Source organism: Coffea eugenioides, chromosome 7 (genome assembly GCF_003713205.1).
Source record: "Coffea eugenioides isolate CCC68of chromosome 7, Ceug_1.0, whole genome shotgun sequence".
Lineage (NCBI taxonomy): Eukaryota > Viridiplantae > Streptophyta > Magnoliopsida > Gentianales > Rubiaceae > Coffea > Coffea eugenioides.
The window spans coordinates 10,982,958-11,004,166 of record NC_040041.1 but is presented as its reverse complement, the minus strand read 5'-3'; the positions used below and the strand labels follow the sequence as shown (position 1 = coordinate 11,004,166).

Below are 21,209 nucleotides of genomic sequence, written 5' to 3'. Positions count from 1 at the left end.
CTATACAAATTCTAAAATACAAACACTGCGATTCATGTACTCATTTTTTCCTTCAATACAATTACGTTTCATTTATTTTTTAAGTAAGTTATCGACTATATTAACAAATTTAATAAATCCTTTATTAACTACAATGGCCATATCCAAACCCTTTTATCAACAAACTTAACAAATCCTAAACCCTAAACAATAAATTGTAAATCCTAAACATGCTAAAACTTAATAAACCAAAACCCCCTTATCCAAAAAAAAAAAAAACTTAACGGAACCAACACATTTTTTACAAAACATTTGAAAAAAAAAAAAAAGGCTCGTCGCATAGCTGCCAGGTTCGTTGCGTCACGTTGGCGCGACAGTGTGGTAAAAAAAGCCAGGGCGCGACGACCCTCTGCCATTTTTTTTAAAAAAATATTCTGGACCTCCCCGTCGTGCTACATGGCCGACAAAGCCATATTTGGCGGATTTTTTTGGGAAGTAACAAATATTAGGAGGATTTGGCCATTTCCTAGCAGAACGAAAGGCAAGACAAAATGGCTCATGGAATACTAGAATACGTGTTCATATAAAAATATATGTTGACATATTGCAAATTTGATTGCTTTCACTTCTTGTCAAATTTCTACATGCAATTATTTCACGATCTTATTCAAAGTAGCTCGCTACCAAAATTGCTTCTTTTTTTTTGTTTGTTGAAGTGACGGAGAGTTAAAGAAGATGGAAATATGGCACTAGGATTTGATAGGGTGTTAATTGTTAGCAATTTTATTGTTAATTTCCCCTTTTATCCTTGCCAAATATCGTTTTAATTATTAATATTTACTTATATTTGGTATTGGACCCAATTTCAGGGATTGAAGCAGAAAACTACAAAAAAGGAGGGACTTTTTGGAGATAATTGAGACTTCAAATAAGCCATAGACTTGGCCCACATGGTGATATACGCGGACTGCATTTCTTCTGCTAATTGGGAGTGTCTTGAGTACTTAAGAGTCCTAAGAGCAATGAAAGACGGAAAAGAGGAGGAGACATCAAGAGGCCTTGCCTTTTGTACTTTGATTTGGAATCTGCGGCGGGGACCACGGAAAAGCATTAGTCATTGGACTTTGGAAGGAAAGAAACGTAGGAAGCTTTGAGAGTTGTTTTTGTTCTTTATTTGTGGGGATCACTGGATAGATAGCTTTGGTCATCTTCCTTTTGGCTATAAAAAGACAATTGTAAGAAAGGCTACGCAGACAGCTTTTAGCATAGTTTTAGTTTTCTTTTCTTAGCTCTTTCGCATGGTTGTTCTCCATTAATGGAGGACTAACCTCTTAATTCTAGTCAAGGGGACAACTGAAGACTTGGTTCAACAATTACTGTGAGATCTAATTTATTTTAATTGCTTCCTTAATTTATTGGTATTTATATGTTTCCTGCTTTTAATTGCTATAGCTCGTGTGAGTGATTGAATAGATGCGCAATATTTAATTATTCACATAGGCTATTTTGCTAAATAGGGATAATTGAATCCGTAATTGTTCGTTATCTTTATCTCAGTAGCAACTGGCGTAATTGGGTTTATGTCAGGGGAACATACGATCTAACTTAAACAAACCCTCGTAGCGTGTTTGTTAGTTAGGATTGGGCCTTTCTAATTATTAAGGCAATCTAGAAATTAAACCCTACGGTCGTACCTAGGGTTGTTTTTGGGTTAGAGAAATAGTTAACGGTCGTACCTTAACTATAGAGAAAGTAAGGAAAGGTTGGTTGTTTATCGCGTGCATGGCAACTATAACTAATCTATTAATAAATGTGGAATTATCTGTGAATCAATGATCAGTGCCTGAACCATTTCTGAAGTGTACCCTTGGCTAGAGTTTTCCCTTAATTATTCCTCTTAATCAATTATTTTCTGCAATTAATTTATTTAGTTAGCATTTAATCCAAAACCCCCCATACTTTGGACTCTAGAAGAAACGAATTATCCCCAGTCCCTGTGGATTCGACCCTACTCACCGCTATATATAAAATCTGTATTTTTCTCGAGTAGGTATTTATTATTGCACAGGTTCGGCACCTGTCAGGATTCCGAAGCAAAGATTTTGCAACAACAACAAGGTTCATTTGGATGATTTTTTTTTGGGATAATTTTAGAAACCTCGTATGACATTTCTCATAATATCACTTAGAACTCTTTCAATTTTTAAAATCTCACATACCTCTCTTGGATTCATATTTTTCATACATTTTAGCCCCTTTGAAGGAAATGCAAGAAAGATAAAATTTTTGTTCTAATATTACTCTTATGCTATCCTACTTATTAAGCATACAACAACAATAAAAAATAAAATAAATTTAAAAAGTAAAAAGTTGAAAATATGAGCAACTATAAATGCAATAACGAATAATCTTGTAGATGTACAATAACTATTACCTTGTATAACAAATCATGTTCTAACAAAAAAAGAATATTCCTAGATATATATTTGGTCATTAGAACATTTTTGACTAATTCTTTAAATTCTGACTTATTTATATAATTTTTTTCTATAAGTAGGATTTATATTACAAACCACATGTATGAAGAGGTTATTTTAATTTTTAGTATAACTTAAATTATATCCTATATTAGAACATATTTTCTAAAAGAATTGCTTGATTTCCTCATAGCTATTCTACAAAAATTACCCATGTCTTTAACTAGAATTTAATTTACCCATGTCTTTTACTATTCCACCACCACGTTGATACAAAGAAATATCGACCAATATTGGATAGCAATTTGGTTATCTTTTTCATCTATAGTTTTTGGTCTTTTAAAAATTCTCTTCTTGTTTTGGTTTTTCAATTAAATAGTCATAAAGAGTGCAACAGTAATTGTTGTAAATTTGTGACCTTTGATAGGAACACTTGATCTTCCCAAGTTGGCAGGGGAAGAAAGTGAGATTTTAAAAACTTCGGAAAAGCTAAGTGATATTATAATAAATCTCAGGGTTTGTTTCCAAAATGATTGCTATTTTCTAGGTGTTAGTTTAAAATTTTACCATGCTTTACTATAAAACTTGTAAGAAAACTTTTGTGCATTTGAAGTTTTGAAAAAATTCCAAATCTTGCTTTTTTTTTTTCCTTTTTTTTCTTTTTTCTTTTCTCTCCTCTCTTCTTCTTCTTTCTCTCCGCACCACACCACTGCTGCTCTTCCTCTTCCCTCCCTTCCCATGCCATCACTGCCACAGCCACCTCACCCTCCGCTCTTTTTTTTTTTTTTTTTCTCTCTTTCTCTCTTCCTCCCAACAAGTACGGAAAGTAGCACCAATCCAGTGGCATGGCTTAGAGGTGCACAGGAATTGATGGAAGATGCTAAGAGGAAAGATGGCAGAGAGCACATTGCTTTGACTGTGCACCTGCTATTGCAGATTTAAATTAGCATCAGAATGTTATAGAATGTATTTGAAACATCAGGGGTGTGCATATTCACAGTTTCACATAATTGCGAACAAATTTGGACTTCAATACGCATAACAATCTCAATGATTACGCATATGCCATGCACCAACTACAAGGGTTTGCAGCGTTGTGGCAATTGGCAAACACATATAAGCGCAGCTACAAATTCTAAACTTGCAGAGCTGATTTATTTGAACACAAGTTGATAATGAATACTGGGAGATCAAACATACACGTAGTAAATCATAGTGAATAAAGATTACGAGGAAGCCGAGGCTCAACAATGGCAACAAGTGGGATCTTTCTTGGTGCAGTAAGCCCGAATATTTCTTCCATGTCCAGGTCCTCAGGCTTCATGTCATTTGGCAACTTCCATCTGTATCCATGTAAAAGATTGGCCAAACTAGATTGGATAACCTTGAGGCCTAAACTGTACCCTGGGCACATTCTTCTTCCAGCACCAAATGGCAAGAACTTACAGTCTTGCCCTTTGAAGTCAATGTCCTTTCCCATGAATCTGTCGGGGCAAAATACCTCTGGCTTCTCCCACAATTCAGGGTCCCTCACAATTGACCAAACGTTGACGATGACTCGAGTCCCTTTTTGAATATCGTACCCTGCAACTTTGCAATCTTCGCGAGCACATCTTGGCACTAGCAATGGGACCACGGGATGCATACGCATTGTTTCTTTAACAATAGCCTCTATGTAAGGAAGATTTGGCATGTCCTTCTCGTTCACCCATCGATTCTGACCGATAACACGGTCGAGTTCTTCGGCTGCCTTGTTGAATATTTCTGGGTTTTTCAGTAGCTCCGAAATGGCCCATTCTACTGTAGTCGCTGAGGTCTCGGTTCCACCAGCAAGTAGGTCCTAGAGTTCAATCGTTACGCAAAGTGCAGCAAGAAACTTAGTCCAATCATTGAAGTTCTTAAACTTATTTATGTTTCAATGTTCCGAATGTGATATCTGAATGAAAACGTAATTAAAAAAAAAATAGTTAAAAACCGTGTTTAGAGAATAACCTAAAAAAAATTGCAAAAAAAGTGGTTATTTCTTGCAGAAACAGGGCACAAAATAAATTTCCTATAATAGGCTTGGAATTTCTTAAGAATTATTATTTGTGCTCCCCACCGGGACGTGAAATAAATCTTACTATCAGCAAAGAATAGAACCAATGTACTTATCAGCAAAACTCAAGTTCTAATCAACTTCTTGTGTTGCAAATTGACTTGGCCCACAAACGTTTTTGAGTTGCAAATTGACTGTACTTGGCCAACAATATTCTTACTTACTTGAGTACCTTTATCAAAAGCAATTTCTTTTAGAAGGATTAAAAAGAATTTTCTTGTTAATTCTGCCTCCACTGAAAAATTTTCATCAAACTACAAAGATCCTGACTACTTTCTCTCAAGTTTTCAGTAGCAAAGAAAATTTTGAGGAGTATTCAAGTTCAAAAGATCACTGAATATTTTCTCTCAAGTTTTCAATCGTTTAAAACTTGACAGCATGCGGTATGCTGTTTGTAAGTAATATATACCAGAATCAATGCCTTGACTCCATGCCTCTCTAGCTTCACCTCCAAAGTGGGATCATCTGCAAGGCCCAGAAGGACGTCCACCATGTCCTTGCTGACACAATCAGTTTCGTCCTTCCTCTGGGCATTATGTTCATCGAGAATATGCTCCAGAAACCTATCAAATTTCTTGCTCAAGATTTTCATCCTCTTGATATACCCCTGCAAATCCAAGAAATCGATCCAAGGTATGAAATCACCAATGTTAAACACACCAGTCAGCAAAAACACCTCGTCCAGCATTTGCCTGAACTCTTCGGGCGTGACAATTGAGTTCTCAGACTCAACAATGTATCTTTTCCCCAGGACCATCCTACTAATCAGGTTCAAATTCCCTGTTGAAAGATAATCTCTCAACACGATAGGCTTGCCCAATGACTTGAACAGCTGTAGCAGAAGCGAATTCATTTCTTCCACCCGAATATGTTCATATGATTCTAGTCTTTTTGCACTGAATAATTCCGTAAGGAAAATCTTACGTGCCTGGCGCAAGTATGGTCCGTAAGGGGACCAAGTCACGTTGGTGTAATCATAAGCGGTATATTTTCCGGCTGCAGTTTTAGGCCTCCCTGCAAATGTGAGGTCCATGGTTTTGAGGAAAACTTTGGCCATCTCCACAGAGGAGGCAGCGACAACTGGGAAGGAGCCGAATTGAAGGTGCATTAGGGGGCCATATGTGAGGGAGAGTTGATGGAGTGAACGATGAGGAAGGGTGCCAATGAGGTTTAAGTTTCCAATTATAGGCCATTGCCTTGGACCTGGTGGGAGGTTGAGTTTTTTCTGATGGAAATGCTTCGAGAGGTGGGCAATAACCACCGTTGCAACCCACACAAGTGCATATGCAGCCCAGGTGGGAGAAAAGCTTTCCATTTTGTGGGAGCAGTGGGGGTGGTGGTGGTGGTGGCAGAAGATAGCAGAATGTAGCACAAGGAAGGTGGTTGAGTATGTTTGGAATGTGGAGGGGGCCGGTATTTATAATGAGCAAAGGCTTGGAAGACACTAAATAACTACTAGCAAGAACTCACTATGCAAATTATTGTGATCGGCGGCATCTTGGTTATTTAGCTGGTCCATTCTACTTTCCACAGCAATGTATATTGGGGGGTATAATGCCCCCCATTACACTGCTCCATGACAAGGTTGGGAGACCGTGTCATGGAGATTACACGCACAATACTGATGATGCGTGTCATGGAAGATGCTATGGGATCCAAACGGTATTACAATACCAGCAAACATCCAAATAGCCAAAATGAGACAGCATTTTACTTGGTCATTTTTTGAAATATTTTACAACGGTCATTTTTGGAACCAGTCATTTTACAATGGCCTTTTTTTACAACGGCTATATTTTAGCAACGGATAATTTATTTTACTTCCTATAAATACACAAGGTAATTTTTTTATTTTACCTCACAATCTTCTACTCCATTATCTCTCCTACTCCCTTATTCATTATTTTCAATCTCTTTACATAATTTTATAAATTTCAGTATTTTATCATTATAGATGAGAATCTTAGTAGTTTTAGAAATATGTTAAATAATCCAAATATAGAAAATTCATCCGCTTCACAAAATCAAAACCACCAAAATTATTCAAATTTGCCAAATTATCCATTTCCAATTCCAAATTACCCAAATTTACCCAATTCCAATCATCCATCAAATTTCCAAAATCCACCACATTTTCCATATCAAATTCCCATGTATCCGTCACCTAATTATTTTATCATTCTATGGGAAATCACTATACACCGGGGTATTATAACCTTGGTATGGGTTGTGGAGGCTCAACGACTCCATCGGAAATAAGGAAGGATTTTGATTTCGCCGGTCAACAAGATAATGCAACACCAACAGAGTCAATTTAAGATTCTCAATTTCCGCCGTATTCAACACAACGTGAGGTAGAAAATATAAATCTCACAAATTAGGCGGTGGAAGAACCTGACCGTAAATGTGTTCCATGGAGTGTGGATGATGACAAGATTCTTGCAAGTGCTTGGCTCACAATTTCAAATTGCAGCATTGTGGGTAACTCTCAAAATGAAAAAAGTTTTTGGAAACGAGTCGTCGACTACTTCAATGAGAATCGAAAATCTGGACCACCACGAAAATATAAAGCAGTGAAATCACATTGGCATTGGTTGAGTCGGATGGTTAATGAGTTCAACCAATATTACAACAGATTGGTCGGCGAACATCATAGCAGGTGGAATGATGACTAGATCAAGCAACACGCACGTGAGCTATTTCATCAGAATAATAACAAGCATTTTTTACGTGAACATGTGTGGGTGTTGTTGAAAAATGATCCGAAGTGGAAAGTAAATACTCCTATGCAACGTTCTTCAAAAAAGATAAGGACTGATGAAAGCGGGGCATACACTTCTTCATCCAATACGAATTCAAATTTTGACATCGATGATAATGAAGCACGTGAAGTTCACCCACCTGGTCAAAAAGCATTAAAGAAGGGAAAGAAAAAGGCAAAATCAAAGGTGAACGAGGAAAATGTGAGTGAGGAATTTGATCAAATCCGAAAAGTGTTGATGCAGCAAAAAGAAGAAAAATTGCAGGCTATGGAAAACTTGGCAAATAAGTTAGAAAGTTATAATTTTCAAAGTGATTATGAAATCTTACTCAAGGATTCCACGGGTATGACCAATTAACAGCTTCGAATTCATGAGCAAATGTGCTCCATCCTAAAAGCCAAATATAATATTTCTTAGTCTATTTTTAATTTTATTTTACTATACGGTGCAATAAGATGCAGAAAAAACCATGTTGTATCATATTAATCACTTATGTAGTACATTTATGGAGTAACTAGACACAAGCTATGAAATCCGACCATGGATTCGAAACCAAGCAAACTAGGTTATGAAATCCAGTTATGGATTCGAAACCAAACTATGAAATCCAGCCATGGATTCGAAACCAAGCTAACGAAATTTCAAATTTCATCATTTTAAATTAATATAATATTCATAAATTTATAATTTATATTAGATAAATATAATTATTCTTAATTAAATAATTGTATTATATAAATATATATTATATATATTCATTATAATAAGTCAGAAGATTAGCCGTTGGAAAATTAGCCGTTAGAAAAATGAGTCGTTGGAAAACTAGCTGTTATAACACTAGCACTATATATGTATTGGCAAGACGTAATACATTGCCACCAAATACTCAACACACTCAAAAAATGTATTAATATCCTGATATCTCTCTTATAGAAGAAATTAAAAAGTTTTTAGGCGATGAAATGATAGATGACATTGATGATCAAATTATGAAGATGTTGGAGCAATGGCAAACGCAACATACATCTTCAAGTCGTAACATCCATCCACACAGTCGAAGATATTACAATCGACAGCGTGGTGTCAGACATGTTTGACTTGTTAATGACTATTTCACCGACGAGCCAGTGTATCCTTCACATATATTCCGCTGATGATTTTGAATGAGAAAGGAATTATTCCTTCGAATTGTAGAGTCGATGACAAATCATTCAGAGTTTTTTCAAATGAGGGTCAATGCAGCCGGCAAAAGAGGACTTTCTCCACTTTAAAAAACCACAGCAGCTATCCGACAATTAGCATATAGAGCACCTGTTGACCAATTGGACGAGTACATAAGGATGGGTGAATGCACTGCAATCGAATGTTTGTCACAATTTTGTTGGTGCGTGATCGATATTTATGGGGCACAATACTTGAGAAGGCCTAATACTAATGATGTTGAACGTTTACTTCAATTGCATTCTGAGCGCCATGGTTTCCCCGGAATGCTTGGTAGCATTGACTGCATGCATTGGCAATGGAAGAATTGTCCCGTGCCATGGAAAGGTCAATTTACTCGAGGTGATCAAGGATCTCCCACAATAATGCTAGAAGCAATTGCATCAGCAGATTTGTGGATATGGCATGCATTTTTTGGCGTCGCGGGGTCTAACAATGACATTAATGTACTCAATCAATCTCCACTATTTAACGATGTGTTACACGGATATGCTCCTGATATTCAATTTATGGTAAATGGCACACAGTACAACAAAGGATATTGTCTAGTAGATGGCATATATCCAGAATGGACAATATTTGTTAAAAGTTTTACATCTCCTAAAGATCCAAAGAGGATCAAATTTAAGCAAATACAGGAGGCTGCAAGAAAAGACGTCGAGCGAGATTTTGGAGTGCTCCAATCTCGTTGGGCAATTGTACGTGGCCCAGCTCGATTTTGGCATAAAGCTAAATTGAAAGATATAGTGTACACATGCATCATATTGCATAATATGATTGTCGAGGATGACGGAGATGCAATAAAAAACTGGGATGATGATGATGAAGAACCAACGATCCCTGTGACTCAAGTCGAAAATTTTCACCATTATCTTCAGAGGAATGCGAAACTACGTGATCGGGAAGTACATCATCAACTTCTATCGGATTTGTTCGAGCATATTTGGGAACGATTTGGAGGCAATAATAATAAAAATTAGTATTCGTTATATTATTATTTGTATTTTATTTAATTTTAATATTATATCGTGGAGTTAAATTCAGTAGATAGGGTATTATTAATGAATAATGGATTATTACGATATTTTCACGTTTGGAGTTAAATTCAGTAGATAGGGTATTATTAATGAATAATGGATTATTACGATATTTTCACGTTTGAGGTGTCACATCAATAATTTATTTTTAAAAATAACCATTTTTAAAATAATAAATTTATTTATTTATGGGTTATGAGTTGTGCATTGTTAAAATAAAATAGGGGAGAGAGTATAATAAAAGAGGAGATAGTGGAATGCTGATGTGGCATGTGGACCCATGCTATTATATTCTGTGAGTGTAATTCATTGTGGATAAGAGTGTAATAAAAAGAGGAGATAGTGGAATGCTGATGTGGCATGTGGATTACACCCTGAAGGGTGTAAACCATTGTAGATGCTCTAAGGGGCAATGCGAGAGCAAAATAAAATTTTTACAAAATTTGTCAATGCAAATGTGAGCTAAATTGAAAAATTACGAAATTTTGTAAGCCTCTGATTATTGATCTCTAACATGGCTTCGCCCTTGACTTAACATGGCTCTGTCAGTACTGAATGGTCCGACCGTCCAGGTGGAGTCGTGGCCACTGAATTGACACTTGAACAACCTCCTTTCTTTGCAAATCTGCGCAGGTTTACAGTTCAAAGCAATGCGTTTTCTTCCATCAACTCCCCTCATCAATGGCAGAGGTTGCTTCTATTTCCTTGGCCATCCCACTGGGTTGGTGCTACTTACCATATTTGTTGTGCAATTTCACAGAAAAAGAGCATATGCTCAAGTCTTTCCGTTTCCCATTCCCTGCCTAATTATTTCATTCACGTATAAGATTATTAGGAGACATTTCCAGATAAAATGTTTAACTTATGCTTAATTTTAAGACTCCAGGGAATATTATTAAATGTGCTTACTGAGTTGATATAATTTTGGTCTTTGGATTATGTACATGGACCTATATATATTGTCTTACGTGTGTTATCAAATTGAATTCTTTTCTTCTTAGGTTTATATCATGTCAAACAAATATCTCTCACCATAACATGTAGTTGAAAGTTATTGAATTTAAGAATTTCATAAGATAATTGCAACTTTAAGTGTGCCAAAGATGGAAAGGAAGTAGTTCAAATTACAAAATAGAAATGCTAGTAATTGTTAAAGAAGTACTATTGTGTAAAAATAATGATAGAGTATGGAAGTTTTTGAGAATATCTGAGGAGGCATCTATTGATAAAGACATATTGTCAATTAGATCAATTAATTTCTCCTTCATATTTTCTTTCATTTATTTTAACGAAGAAGAGAATTTTATTTATTCACATAAAAGCTGTACAAATAGCAGAAAATACATGAAAAAGACGCAATGGAAATGCAAATAGAAGTGACTTCCTTCAAATCAGAGAAACCAATAACAAAAAAAAAAACTAGAAAGCTCCAAATTTTCTTATAATTAAATGCATATAAATGTCTGTAGTTGCAAATGATTTGTAAGCCTTTCCCGGACAGATTTTCAAGCCCTGTGAGAAAGTTTAGACTTGAATAAACTTAAATCTAATAAAAACAAAAAAACAAAAAATAAAAATTCTCACTAAGAAAAAAAGATACTTCCACTGAGAAAATACTAGGATTAAAAATTTGTCAGAAAATGTATTACAGAAACAAATAGAAAGAACCCTAGAAAGACTTGAGGAAGGCAGTTGGAGGAGTTTGTTGGCTGAAAAATCCTCTGGAGGAAACGGGAATAGCGTCATAGTATTAGAGCTAGCATATTATCTTTTGTTAATAACTTATTGCTGCTATTTAAAAGTAAAATAAAAAAAATAAAAAAAAAAACTTCTTGCCGTGCTTAAGTGATTGGGCAAAAAGCTGGGGGATCGTTCTATAGCGGGATGTTCCAACCATACAAAGTGGGTACGTGTCAGAAGAAGGAAGTCACACTAAAAATGACGTCAAAAGTCATTTGATTTGTGGCTGCAAGAGCTCCATTTGTATTGCCATTTTTAGGGATTTTTGTAGAAAAATATACTGTAGCAATTTGATGTTTGTGAGGTACAATAATAATTAGAAAATGTTATTGCGAAAAAATGTAAAAATTTTTTTGCAAAAAAGCACAATCCCAACAAGGCCACGTGTAACCTCACAACACACTTAGCAAGGAAAATGTGGGGCTTGAAGCAAAAGTAATTTGTCCCCAAAAATTGCCATACAATAAAACAAATCTTTTTAAAAGTTTTTTTAACCAAATAACTAACAATTTGTAAAGGCATAAATCCCTGTTAGATTGTTAGTCATAAATATGATGAAATTGTTATTAACGAAAACAATTACAAATATGGAAAAGCAAGTAAAGCAAACTATTGGAAATATGAAAAATAATTCCACAAAATGCAAGTGATCAAGAAAAAGAAAGAAGGAAAGTGAAGAGATGATGAAAAAAAAGAATAAAAGAAAATAGTAATTAAGAATATTAAATATCCGCAATAACGTGGAGTGAACATGTGTAACATAGTGTGTGCGCGCTCTATATCGATTAAAATAAAAAATCGAGAATTCCGAGTTATTTTCAAACTAATTAAGCGCTCTCATAATTTTGTTTTTACCAAGACCATATCGAAATCTATTTGACCGAGCTAAATTCATATTAAATTTAATTAATTAAATTCGTTCGAACATCCGATTAACCAAATGCTTTGCAATTTCACCCCTAGCTGCAAAATTGAAATTACTTGTGAGATGACCGAGATTAATTGCTAAACTTCTGATCATGACGCGAAGGGCATCCTATTGTACGATACAAGTTTATGATTTTGATACCATTGATTGTTTATGAACTTAAGTAATTAAACACCATTATGAAGTAAGGCATGCCATTAGATTTTGAGTATTGAAATGCAGGTATGTCACGAATTTGTATGAAGATTATTGAATTAAAATTGGAATGATGATGATGGGCTGTAGAATTATTGGGAAGAAAGAATAAGTAATGCAAGAAATTAAGAAATGCAAAAGCATGAGTAATACAAAAACCAATGGACTGGAGTATTAACGTAGTAGTGTTGGCGTGGTCATTCAGCCGTGCATTTGCATTAACATCTTTTATCTTCGAATTTTAATTTTCCAAAAGACTAAAAAATTCATTTTGAACTTTGTTTTTAGAAGATATATTTTCCTTTCTTGTAAGTTAGATAATGGATGAAATTGATTAGAACTTCACCAATTTATAATTGACTAATTATAAAAAATATTTATATATACATAGTTTTTTCATTTTTTACGAAATTATGATGAGACATCCTAGATGGAGTATAAAAACTGAAAAAGAGACAAATGAATATAAATGAATGTGTACATGTAGTTACGCGTAAAAATATTTTAAAAGTTTTCATTTACTCACATAACAGACATTTGGAAAAAGGAAACTAGTTTGGCAATTTTTGTGGACCAATTTAATTTTGCTTCAGGGCCGACAGCCTCCTTAGCCTTCCAGCCACAAATCAAAATGAAATTTGACATGTGATTTCCTTCGTCCGACACATCCTATCAATGGTCCACTACTAATAAATCGGAAAGGTCAATGCTCTGTGTACAGACGGCTGTCACAGCTCCTGAGTCTGTGTACAGACTTGCACGTTGTCCTGTCATAAATCCTTGTAAAGAGTACACTTTCTTTCGCAATAATGTCACGCTACATGACAAAGATCTGGAAAATGTTTACATGGAAAGATGAAACCATAGTACTCAACTTGTTTATCAATTTTTTGGCCCATGGATTTATCATTTTTGGGCCTAATGGAGATTCAAAGCCTATGGATTTATTATGAGTTGCACATTGTACTGTCACAAATGGATTTATCAAGAACCACGTCGTCACTTAAAGTAGTGTTTCTACCGGATAGCTGGATCTTGGAGACACGACTTGGGTTGGGATTTTATGTGCTGGACAATCTTCAATATTGACATTTAATCGTTATAAAGTTTAATAACGTTATATATTTTCAAAATACAAAAGTACAAATTATTTGATGAAATCCTACAATTTGATAAAAGGATCCATTAATTTATTAAATATAGAGGTATAAGTAAATCTACGACCATTTTAATTGATTTAATCGTTTAGTATAAATATCAAGTATCATCGTACACGGTACACCAAATAACGACCTATAAGAGTTTTTTTACTGTGTGCATTCTATAAACAACTATTAATTTTTTAATATATTATTAATTTTTTTACATTATTGCATTTTATATAAATTCTAAAATACAAAAACCGTGATTCATGTACTAATTTTTTTTCTTTAATACAATTACGTTTAATTTAATTTTTAAGTAAGTTATCGACTATATTAACAAACTTAATAAATTCTTTATTAACTACAATGGCTATATCCAAACCCTTTTATCAGCAAACTTAACAAACCCTAAACCCTAAACCTTTTAATAATAAACTGTAAATCGTAAACATGCTAAACTTAATGAACCAAAACCCCCTTAACAAAACAAAACAAAACAAACAAACTCAACGGAACCTACACATTTTTTACAAAAAATTAAAAAAAAGGCTGGAGCGCAGCTGCCAGGTTCGTTGCGCCACGTTGGCAACAGTGTGGTCAAAAAACAACCAGGGCCCGACGGCCCTTTGCCATATTTTTAAAAAAAAATTGGACCTCCTGTCGCGCCTACATGGCCGACAGAGCATATTTGACAGATTTTTTTGGAAACAATATTATGAGGATTTGGCCCAGCTAAAGCTGCAAAAACATTTCCTTGCAAAAACGAAAGGCAACACAAAATAGCTCGTGGAATACTAGAATACATCTGGCTCCGTTTGGATTAGTTATGTTTGGAGGTATTTTTTTAAAATTTTATTGTAATTGTGTATATGAAAAACTTTTACTGTAGATGTTTTTAGAATTGTTTTTAGAGGTACTTTTAAAATATATTTTTGAGTATTTTTATAATTTACAATTTTTTTAAATATATACTGGCTCTGTTTCTATATATTAATATTTATTTATTTATATATATAATATTTTTTATTTCAATTTTGTTTTATAATATGTATATTAATATATATTAATAGGTATATTTCAATTATGTATATTATATTATATATATATTATATTAATATTAACATATTCAGACAATTTAATAATAAAAAATTAAATATAATATATTTGAGTGCATATCACATTCAATGATAAGTGAACAACTTATCACTTAATTTTGGGAGCAAGTTTTGCTTAGAAAATTCAGTGCCACTTAATTAATTCGGATGTTTAATTTTGATTATCAAACGGTCTGAATATATTAAAATTTGAATATATTAAATTTAAGTGCTGAACTAAATTATCAAACAGGAGTCTTTATAAATATCCTAGTTCTTGGTCCCTTTCTTCAATCTAATCGACGTTTGTCAATTTTCCCGTTACTTAAAGCATAATAGAGAGAAGAAGAGATAAGATCAAATAATGCTAAAACATAATCGAGAGACGAAGAGGATTGATCAAGTAATGCTAATTGATCGTGCTTTACAGTACTTAGTAATTGATCGCGCTTTAGAGTATTTACTAATTGATCGCATTGGGATGATCGTCATGAAATGGACTAACTAATGAGTGCTTAATGTCACCACCGTCAAGTATTTGGGATTGATCACAATGGGATGATCGTCATAGAATGGAGTAACTAGTGAGTGCTTGATGTCACTATTGTCAGGTATTTTGGATAGACTAACTAATGAGTACTCGATGTACTAAATTTATTGCCTACCATTTGTAAATCTAAACCAAAATCCTGCTCTCTGTGCCTAAGTATCTAACAACAAACAGTTTCACAATCTTTTTTTTTTTTTTGACAAGCGAACCATAACTGCTACTCGATAGTGCGCACCGGATAAACAAGCCTTGCACTCAAACATAGGAGCAAGCATTTTGAGCTAATGAGTGCTTTGGAGTGCTCCCCACTTGTATTTCATCCTTTGGTGCAGTCTGTGATATTTGTGCGAGGTGGACAGTTGAAGAGCAATTCTCCGTTTCTTTGCTTTGCTCTTTAATCTTGCCCCATAGTACACAGTGCAACCCCATAACCAGCAATACTGCTCCCACAACACTGGAAAATACAGGAAAATTTCAGCATGAATAAATACAAATCTTTTGTGATACTCAATTTTTTGTCATGTAAATTGATTTTGAGAATTGGATGTTTCTTAGACTTGATCAATTTTTTCTTTCATTTGTGTCTGAGAAGCCTTTTCCTTTACGATGTTAATGTTCAACACTGGATTCTATCAAAAGAGAACTAGCATATGGTGAGAAATTAAAGTCGAAAATGCAAAAGAAAAATAAATCAAGTAAATTACCTTCCTAAGCTAATTATCTCCCCGAGAAAGACAGCTGAAAAACAAGTTGTGAATAGCAGCACAAGTGGAACCCAGATGGCTTGAAATAAGGGCCCTTTCTTCCTAAGAACCCAAGCTATCAAGTTAAATCCAACACCATTGACCATGATTCCCTGTCCATTTCTGTTTGTAAGTTGCTAATCATGTAGATAATTGTTTGGGGTCTTGACAAAGGTTTCTGGACAAATATATAGACTTACACAGTAAGCAGCAGATAGAAGTCTAACATTCCATCCAAGCTTCCATTCATCAAAATCTCTTTCCAAATAGATGGCAATAATAAACGAGAAAATTCCGCCGAAGAAGTTTTGAAGATTTATGCTAATAAGTGTCGAAGGATAGCTTTTCGATAGGCAGCCCTGTGGTCATTCAAATGTCAGTACTTAGCCATTTACTTTCTTTATTTAGAAGGTCAAGGAATTAGGGGCACTTTGCATAATTTATTTCTGTTTAGTTTGAGCACGTGTTTCAATCGTCTGCACTTAGTGTATTTGAATAGGAGATTATTTGGATTAGTGTTTTATAAAGTAAAAATGACTTGTTTTATCCCTTACATGTCAAAATAATATTATTTTCATCCCTCACTTTTAAAATGAAGCAAATTCATCCTCGATATTTAAATTTTGAAGCTATTACATACCCGTGAACCCAACTTTCAATATGAATCAAACCATCCAATAACCTAATAACAAATTTCAGAAATAAAGTTGATGGATCACTCGGTCAATTCCATCACATTCATATGACATTTGTCAAACAAAAAAAAAGAAAAATATAAAAAAATTATAACATAAAAAGGCCATTTCTTTGTTTTGGAATATTAGTAGGTTTCTTTTTTGGATAAATTTTTTCATGTACCATGAGTTTATACACTCATAAGTCTAGATGTATACCATTTATACAAGTTTGGTATTTCAATTTAAATTGAAATTATGTGGTAGATATCTAGACCCGTCAACATATACAATAATAATATAGGAAAGATTAATCCCTTTTATGTTATAATATTTTATTTTTCCTTTGTGGGTTCATTAACTTTCATGTGAATATCAAGTTCAGTTAATCAAGTGATCAACCAATTATACTTCTGAAATTTGTAATTGGGTTGCTAGGTGGTTGGATTCAAATTGAAAGTTGAATTCAGGGATGTAATAATTTCAATTTTTAAATATCAAGGACAAATTCGCTTCGTTTTAAAGTGAGGGATAAAAAGAATATTTTTGTGAAATGTGAGAAATGAACTAGTCATTTTCCCTTTAAAAAAATTATTGCCTTTTTTTCTTTTAATATGATTAATATAAGATAAAAAGGTGATTCGAAAGATAAAAGAGTTGTCAAAAAATATATTTGTAACGTAAGTAAGTAAAATTTGGCCAATAAACCACAATCGAAACACACTCACTCTTTTCTTTCATAAACATCACATGCATCAAGAAAGGTAAATCTGCCACTATATGTACGACAAACTGTAATTGGACTAGGACAATACGACCGGTAGGAACCACTGTGTTTGGCTCAGTGGCTATCAAAGAAAGACTTAAGTCCCTTCTTGGATTATAGATGGAGATTTAAATCCCACTTGCAGCAAAAGAAAATTCAAGGGTGACACCAAAAAATTTAAGGGTGTTATCGTTGTCGGAAAAAAAAATGACGGATAGGGTATGGTCTGGCATATGAAAGGGTAAGACATGGCTCTCAACTCAAAACTCCAATTTTTAACACATTTTGCTGGGAAGAGCAAAAGACCTAAATGGTCCTTCAAATATTTGACTAATGTTAAAACAGTTTTTCAACTTTATTTATAGCCAATTTAGTCTTTGTCCCTTTTTTTGTTTTTTTGGTAGCCGATTAGGTCCTTATTTCTTATTTGACTGAGCTATCCAAATAGGAAGATTTTTCCGGTAATAACTAGTCAAATGGGCGACAAGATAAGAAATCCACCTACAGCCCTTCTTAAAATTAAAAAAAAAAACAAGTTTAGGTAGGAAAATTACAAAGGAATTGGACCTGATGGAAAGTAAAATTTGTGGCATTTTTTTTTTGGCAAACTCCAATACTATTATCAAACAATTGCTGAAAAAAGACCCAACTGTTTGCTCTTGATGGAATCAATTTCTTTGCAATTGCCTGATTTGATCGAATCCACCTACAGCTCTTCTTAAAATTGAAAAAACAGATTTAGTCGAGAAAATTCCAAACAAACTAGACCAGATTGAGAGTAAAAAATTGTAGCTTTTTTCAGCATTCCTCGGTTGTATTATCAAAAAAATTGCCAAAAAAAGCCCGACTTTTTGCTCTTGATCAAATCCAATTTCTTTGCAATTGCCTGACTTAATCTGGTTTTCTCAATTTAATGAAAGTTTGCTGGTAGTTTTCCTATTTTAAACTTGATTTAACTGGTTATTATTTGTGGAGAACCCTTACAATTTGGGTGGCTCAGACCTGATTAGCTGCAATAAAAGAAATGGTTGAAGAATGAAATCAGCTAAAAATAATAAAGTTGATGGACTATTTTACTGTAAAGTAATTGACAGACTGTTTATGCCATTTACTCTTTTTTAGAATTTGGTTTACTAATTTTTGTTTACTCGATCTGTTGTAAAATTTTCTGCCATAACATATTGGTTACGTAGAGTAAGGCATGGATACGATGGGATTCAAAACAAGCTATAAATATGTATCACAATGTGGCATGTCCTAAATTGAATAATTGACTGATGGCAGCGAAATCAAAGAGCACAATTTTTTAGTGCTTAACAAAAGCAATGGATTATATATACATATATATATATATATATATGAAAATATAAGAGTTTGATAATCAAGGAGAAAAATAAATTTTCATCCTTAATTTTGGGGTATGGACCAACTTTATTTCTAAAATTTCACCCAAGATACATTTCATCCTCATAATTTCATAATTTTAACTAATTAAGAAAAATTGAAGGATTGCAAACCAATTTAGATAGAATATAATCAAATGACCAGTCTGTTAGTAAATGCATTATTAGCACTTTATTCAGCCATTGATTGAGTTACAGAAACAATACTATAATTTGGAGTAACCTATTGTTAAACTCTTTTTTCATAGTGGCATTTTTCTTCAATTGGCTATAACGGAATCATTTCTTTTCCATGGCTTCAGTCCTTCTGGAGCTTCTTATTCAGTTCTGGACTGAGGAGAGAGTTATGGTGGCTAAAGTTTTTTAAGACTGTTTAGAGCTGAAAAAGGGAAAGTAAACTAAGATAGGGCTTTCAATATTTTTGTCAACCCAATGTAATATTTTACCAACAAGACGTGTTCGTTATGTTAAGATATAACATCAAAATTGATTGGCAATCCGTAAATTATCCTCACTCTATTGAAATTATGAAACTATCAACGCAAAATGTGTTTTGACTGGAAATTTGAGGGTGAAATTGATCCACACCCAAAACATTGAGATGAAAAGTGCATTTTTCCCATCAATAGATGATTTCTTACTCTTTGGTTTTCTTTTGCATTGGCCAGAAAAACCCACCCAAAAAAAAAAAGCTTTATCAAGAGTCATTAATTTTACCTGCAATACAAGCCAGGAACTCCATAATATGTAGGCAAGAAACATTAGAAGTACACCCTTGACCCATGTGGTGCTAGAAGGAGCATGACCCGTATTTTGTGGGCTGTGAATTTTCAACAGGTGATGATGAACCAATAGTTTCAGATAAGGGGCACCATGATAGAAGGCAATAGTTGCAGATCCTCCTAAGCATAGTGCTATTCCGGCAAATTTTGAAATCCCAGGGACAGTCTTCAAATTGAAATTTTCCATTCTGTAAGCAGTCAAAGCATGTTGGCTAATTTCTTTTTTTTTTTTTTAAATTTTTATTGAGCACCCAAGTTAAAATTTGAAGAATTTATTCATACAATTGAAGCCATAATTTAGAGTACTAGAAAATAGTTGAAAGAGTTTGCAGGTACAGAAATCTTAGATTTGTAACATGTATGTCTTACCTGAATAGAACTGCGAGGAAGAAAGTACTGACTGGAATTGTATTATTGATTGCTGCAGCTAACGGGGCAGATGTGTACCTAAGAGCCATATTATTGAGATTCCAGGTCAATGTGAACCTGAAATAGACAAGTGGATATGAACTTCAACTGTGAGGAAAACAATAATTCAATTAACACCTTCAAGAAAAAAGAAACATACACGATCAGTTCATTAGAAAAAATTCAAGACAACTGAAATACAACAATGATTTTCACTAGAAAATTTTTTGCTAACATCTTACCCAAGGAGAGAAAGTATACACATCTTGACAAATGTCATTACCGTCAGAGGTGGTGCACTTTTCCTGTAAATTCGATAAAAGTATACTATGTGTTAGATCGAGCAAGCAAGAGCAGAAAAATAAAGATTAATATGCTAAATTTGAGCTGAACGATACCACTCAAGAAAGATAGTTATGGGAGCTAAGAAGACTGTTGCAATGGCTTGTCTGTAGAAGACGAGTATATATGTCTTGAAACCATCATCAATTGCAGCCTTGGAAACTATGTGCATGATAGAATGGAATACTTGTACCGATACAGCAGCTAAATAAAGTTTGTAGCCCTCCATTTTTTCAATTGGGTATGACTTCTATTGAGCTTCACTCGTTTCTTTTTGTCGATTTGAGCTCAACGTTAATAGCTTTGGTCTTTGTTGTTGTTTTACAATCCAATTCTGTAGAAATGAGATGTTTATGTAGAAGTTGGAGGAAGTAAGACTACATGTGTGATTTCACACGTCCGTAATACCAGAAACGTCTATAAAATTAGGGTAGGTCCCGGATGGAATGGTTGAGTAGCTTTCTTAAATAATACATTAGTTTGCATGGAAATGAGGCAACTATGATTAACTTTGGTCCGCTTCTGTCCAGTTGTTATACTTGTTATGACGTTTAATGTATACTTGCATTACATTGTTATACCCAATATACGTGAAATATTTGTTTTAGTAAACTTTTTTTTTTGGCAACTAACAACAATTTTATATCTTTAATGTAACAAATACAACAACAGCTTGAAAACAACACGAAAATACAATAATCCAGTGACAAGTAGCGCTGGCCACAATAGCTCTCATTTTATGAGTACATGAAATAAGATGCTGACTGATCAAGAATGCCCAAACCCCTGTTTGCATTGAAAACATATATAGAGTTGCATGGTCAATACGACACTGCCACTGTAGATTGTGTCCAGATTATCAAGA

General features: G+C 34.1%; 2 protein-coding genes and 1 pseudogene across 2 annotated transcripts; 1 reads left to right on the top strand and 2 right to left on the bottom strand.

Annotated features, from left to right (window-relative positions):
- Positions 1–3,425: 3,425 nt before the first annotated feature.
- LOC113777854 (cytochrome P450 71A1-like) lies at positions 3,426–5,934 on the bottom strand. The gene is made up of 2 exons (XM_027323072.1): positions 4,964–5,934; positions 3,426–4,296 (listed from the first exon to the last, which is right to left on the bottom strand). Exons 1-2 carry the CDS (start codon positions 5,867–5,869, stop codon positions 3,667–3,669), a joined length of 1,536 nt encoding a protein of 511 aa, XP_027178873.1. The 5' UTR covers positions 5,870–5,934; the 3' UTR covers positions 3,426–3,666.
- A 1,406-nt stretch (positions 5,935–7,340) lies between these two features.
- LOC113776860 lies at positions 7,341–9,517 on the top strand (annotated as a pseudogene).
- A 5,680-nt stretch (positions 9,518–15,197) lies between these two features.
- Positions 15,198–20,684, bottom strand: LOC113778231 (WAT1-related protein At5g64700-like). Its single transcript, XM_027323555.1, has 7 exons — positions 20,401–20,684; positions 20,245–20,307; positions 19,964–20,080; positions 19,530–19,782; positions 16,170–16,328; positions 15,931–16,082; positions 15,198–15,680 (listed from the first exon to the last, which is right to left on the bottom strand). The coding sequence occupies exons 1-7, from the start codon at positions 20,571–20,573 to the stop codon at positions 15,482–15,484; spliced, it is 1,116 nt and encodes a 371-aa protein (XP_027179356.1). The 5' UTR covers positions 20,574–20,684; the 3' UTR covers positions 15,198–15,481.
- Positions 20,685–21,209: the final 525 nt, after the last annotated feature.

Bases quoted from the DNA above. Each gene is read 5' to 3' on its own strand.
- LOC113777854 (XM_027323072.1), bottom strand. From the start codon at position 5,869: ATGGAAAGCTTTTCTCCCACCTGGGCTGCATATGCACTTGTGTGGGTT. The intron at 4,297-4,963 runs GTATATATTACT...ATTGAACTCTAG, and splicing joins GAGTCAAGGCATTGATTCTG to GACCTACTTGCTGGTGGAAC.
- LOC113778231 (XM_027323555.1), bottom strand. From the start codon at position 20,573: ATGGAGGGCTACAAACTTTATTTAGCTGCTGTATCGGTACAAGTATTC. The intron at 19,783-19,963 runs GTAAGACATACA...GACTGCTTACAG, and splicing joins TTCCTCGCAGTTCTATTCAG to AATGGAAAATTTCAATTTGA. The intron at 15,681-15,930 runs GTAATTTACTTG...TGTATTTTCCAG, and splicing joins GAGATAATTAGCTTAGGAAG to TGTTGTGGGAGCAGTATTGC.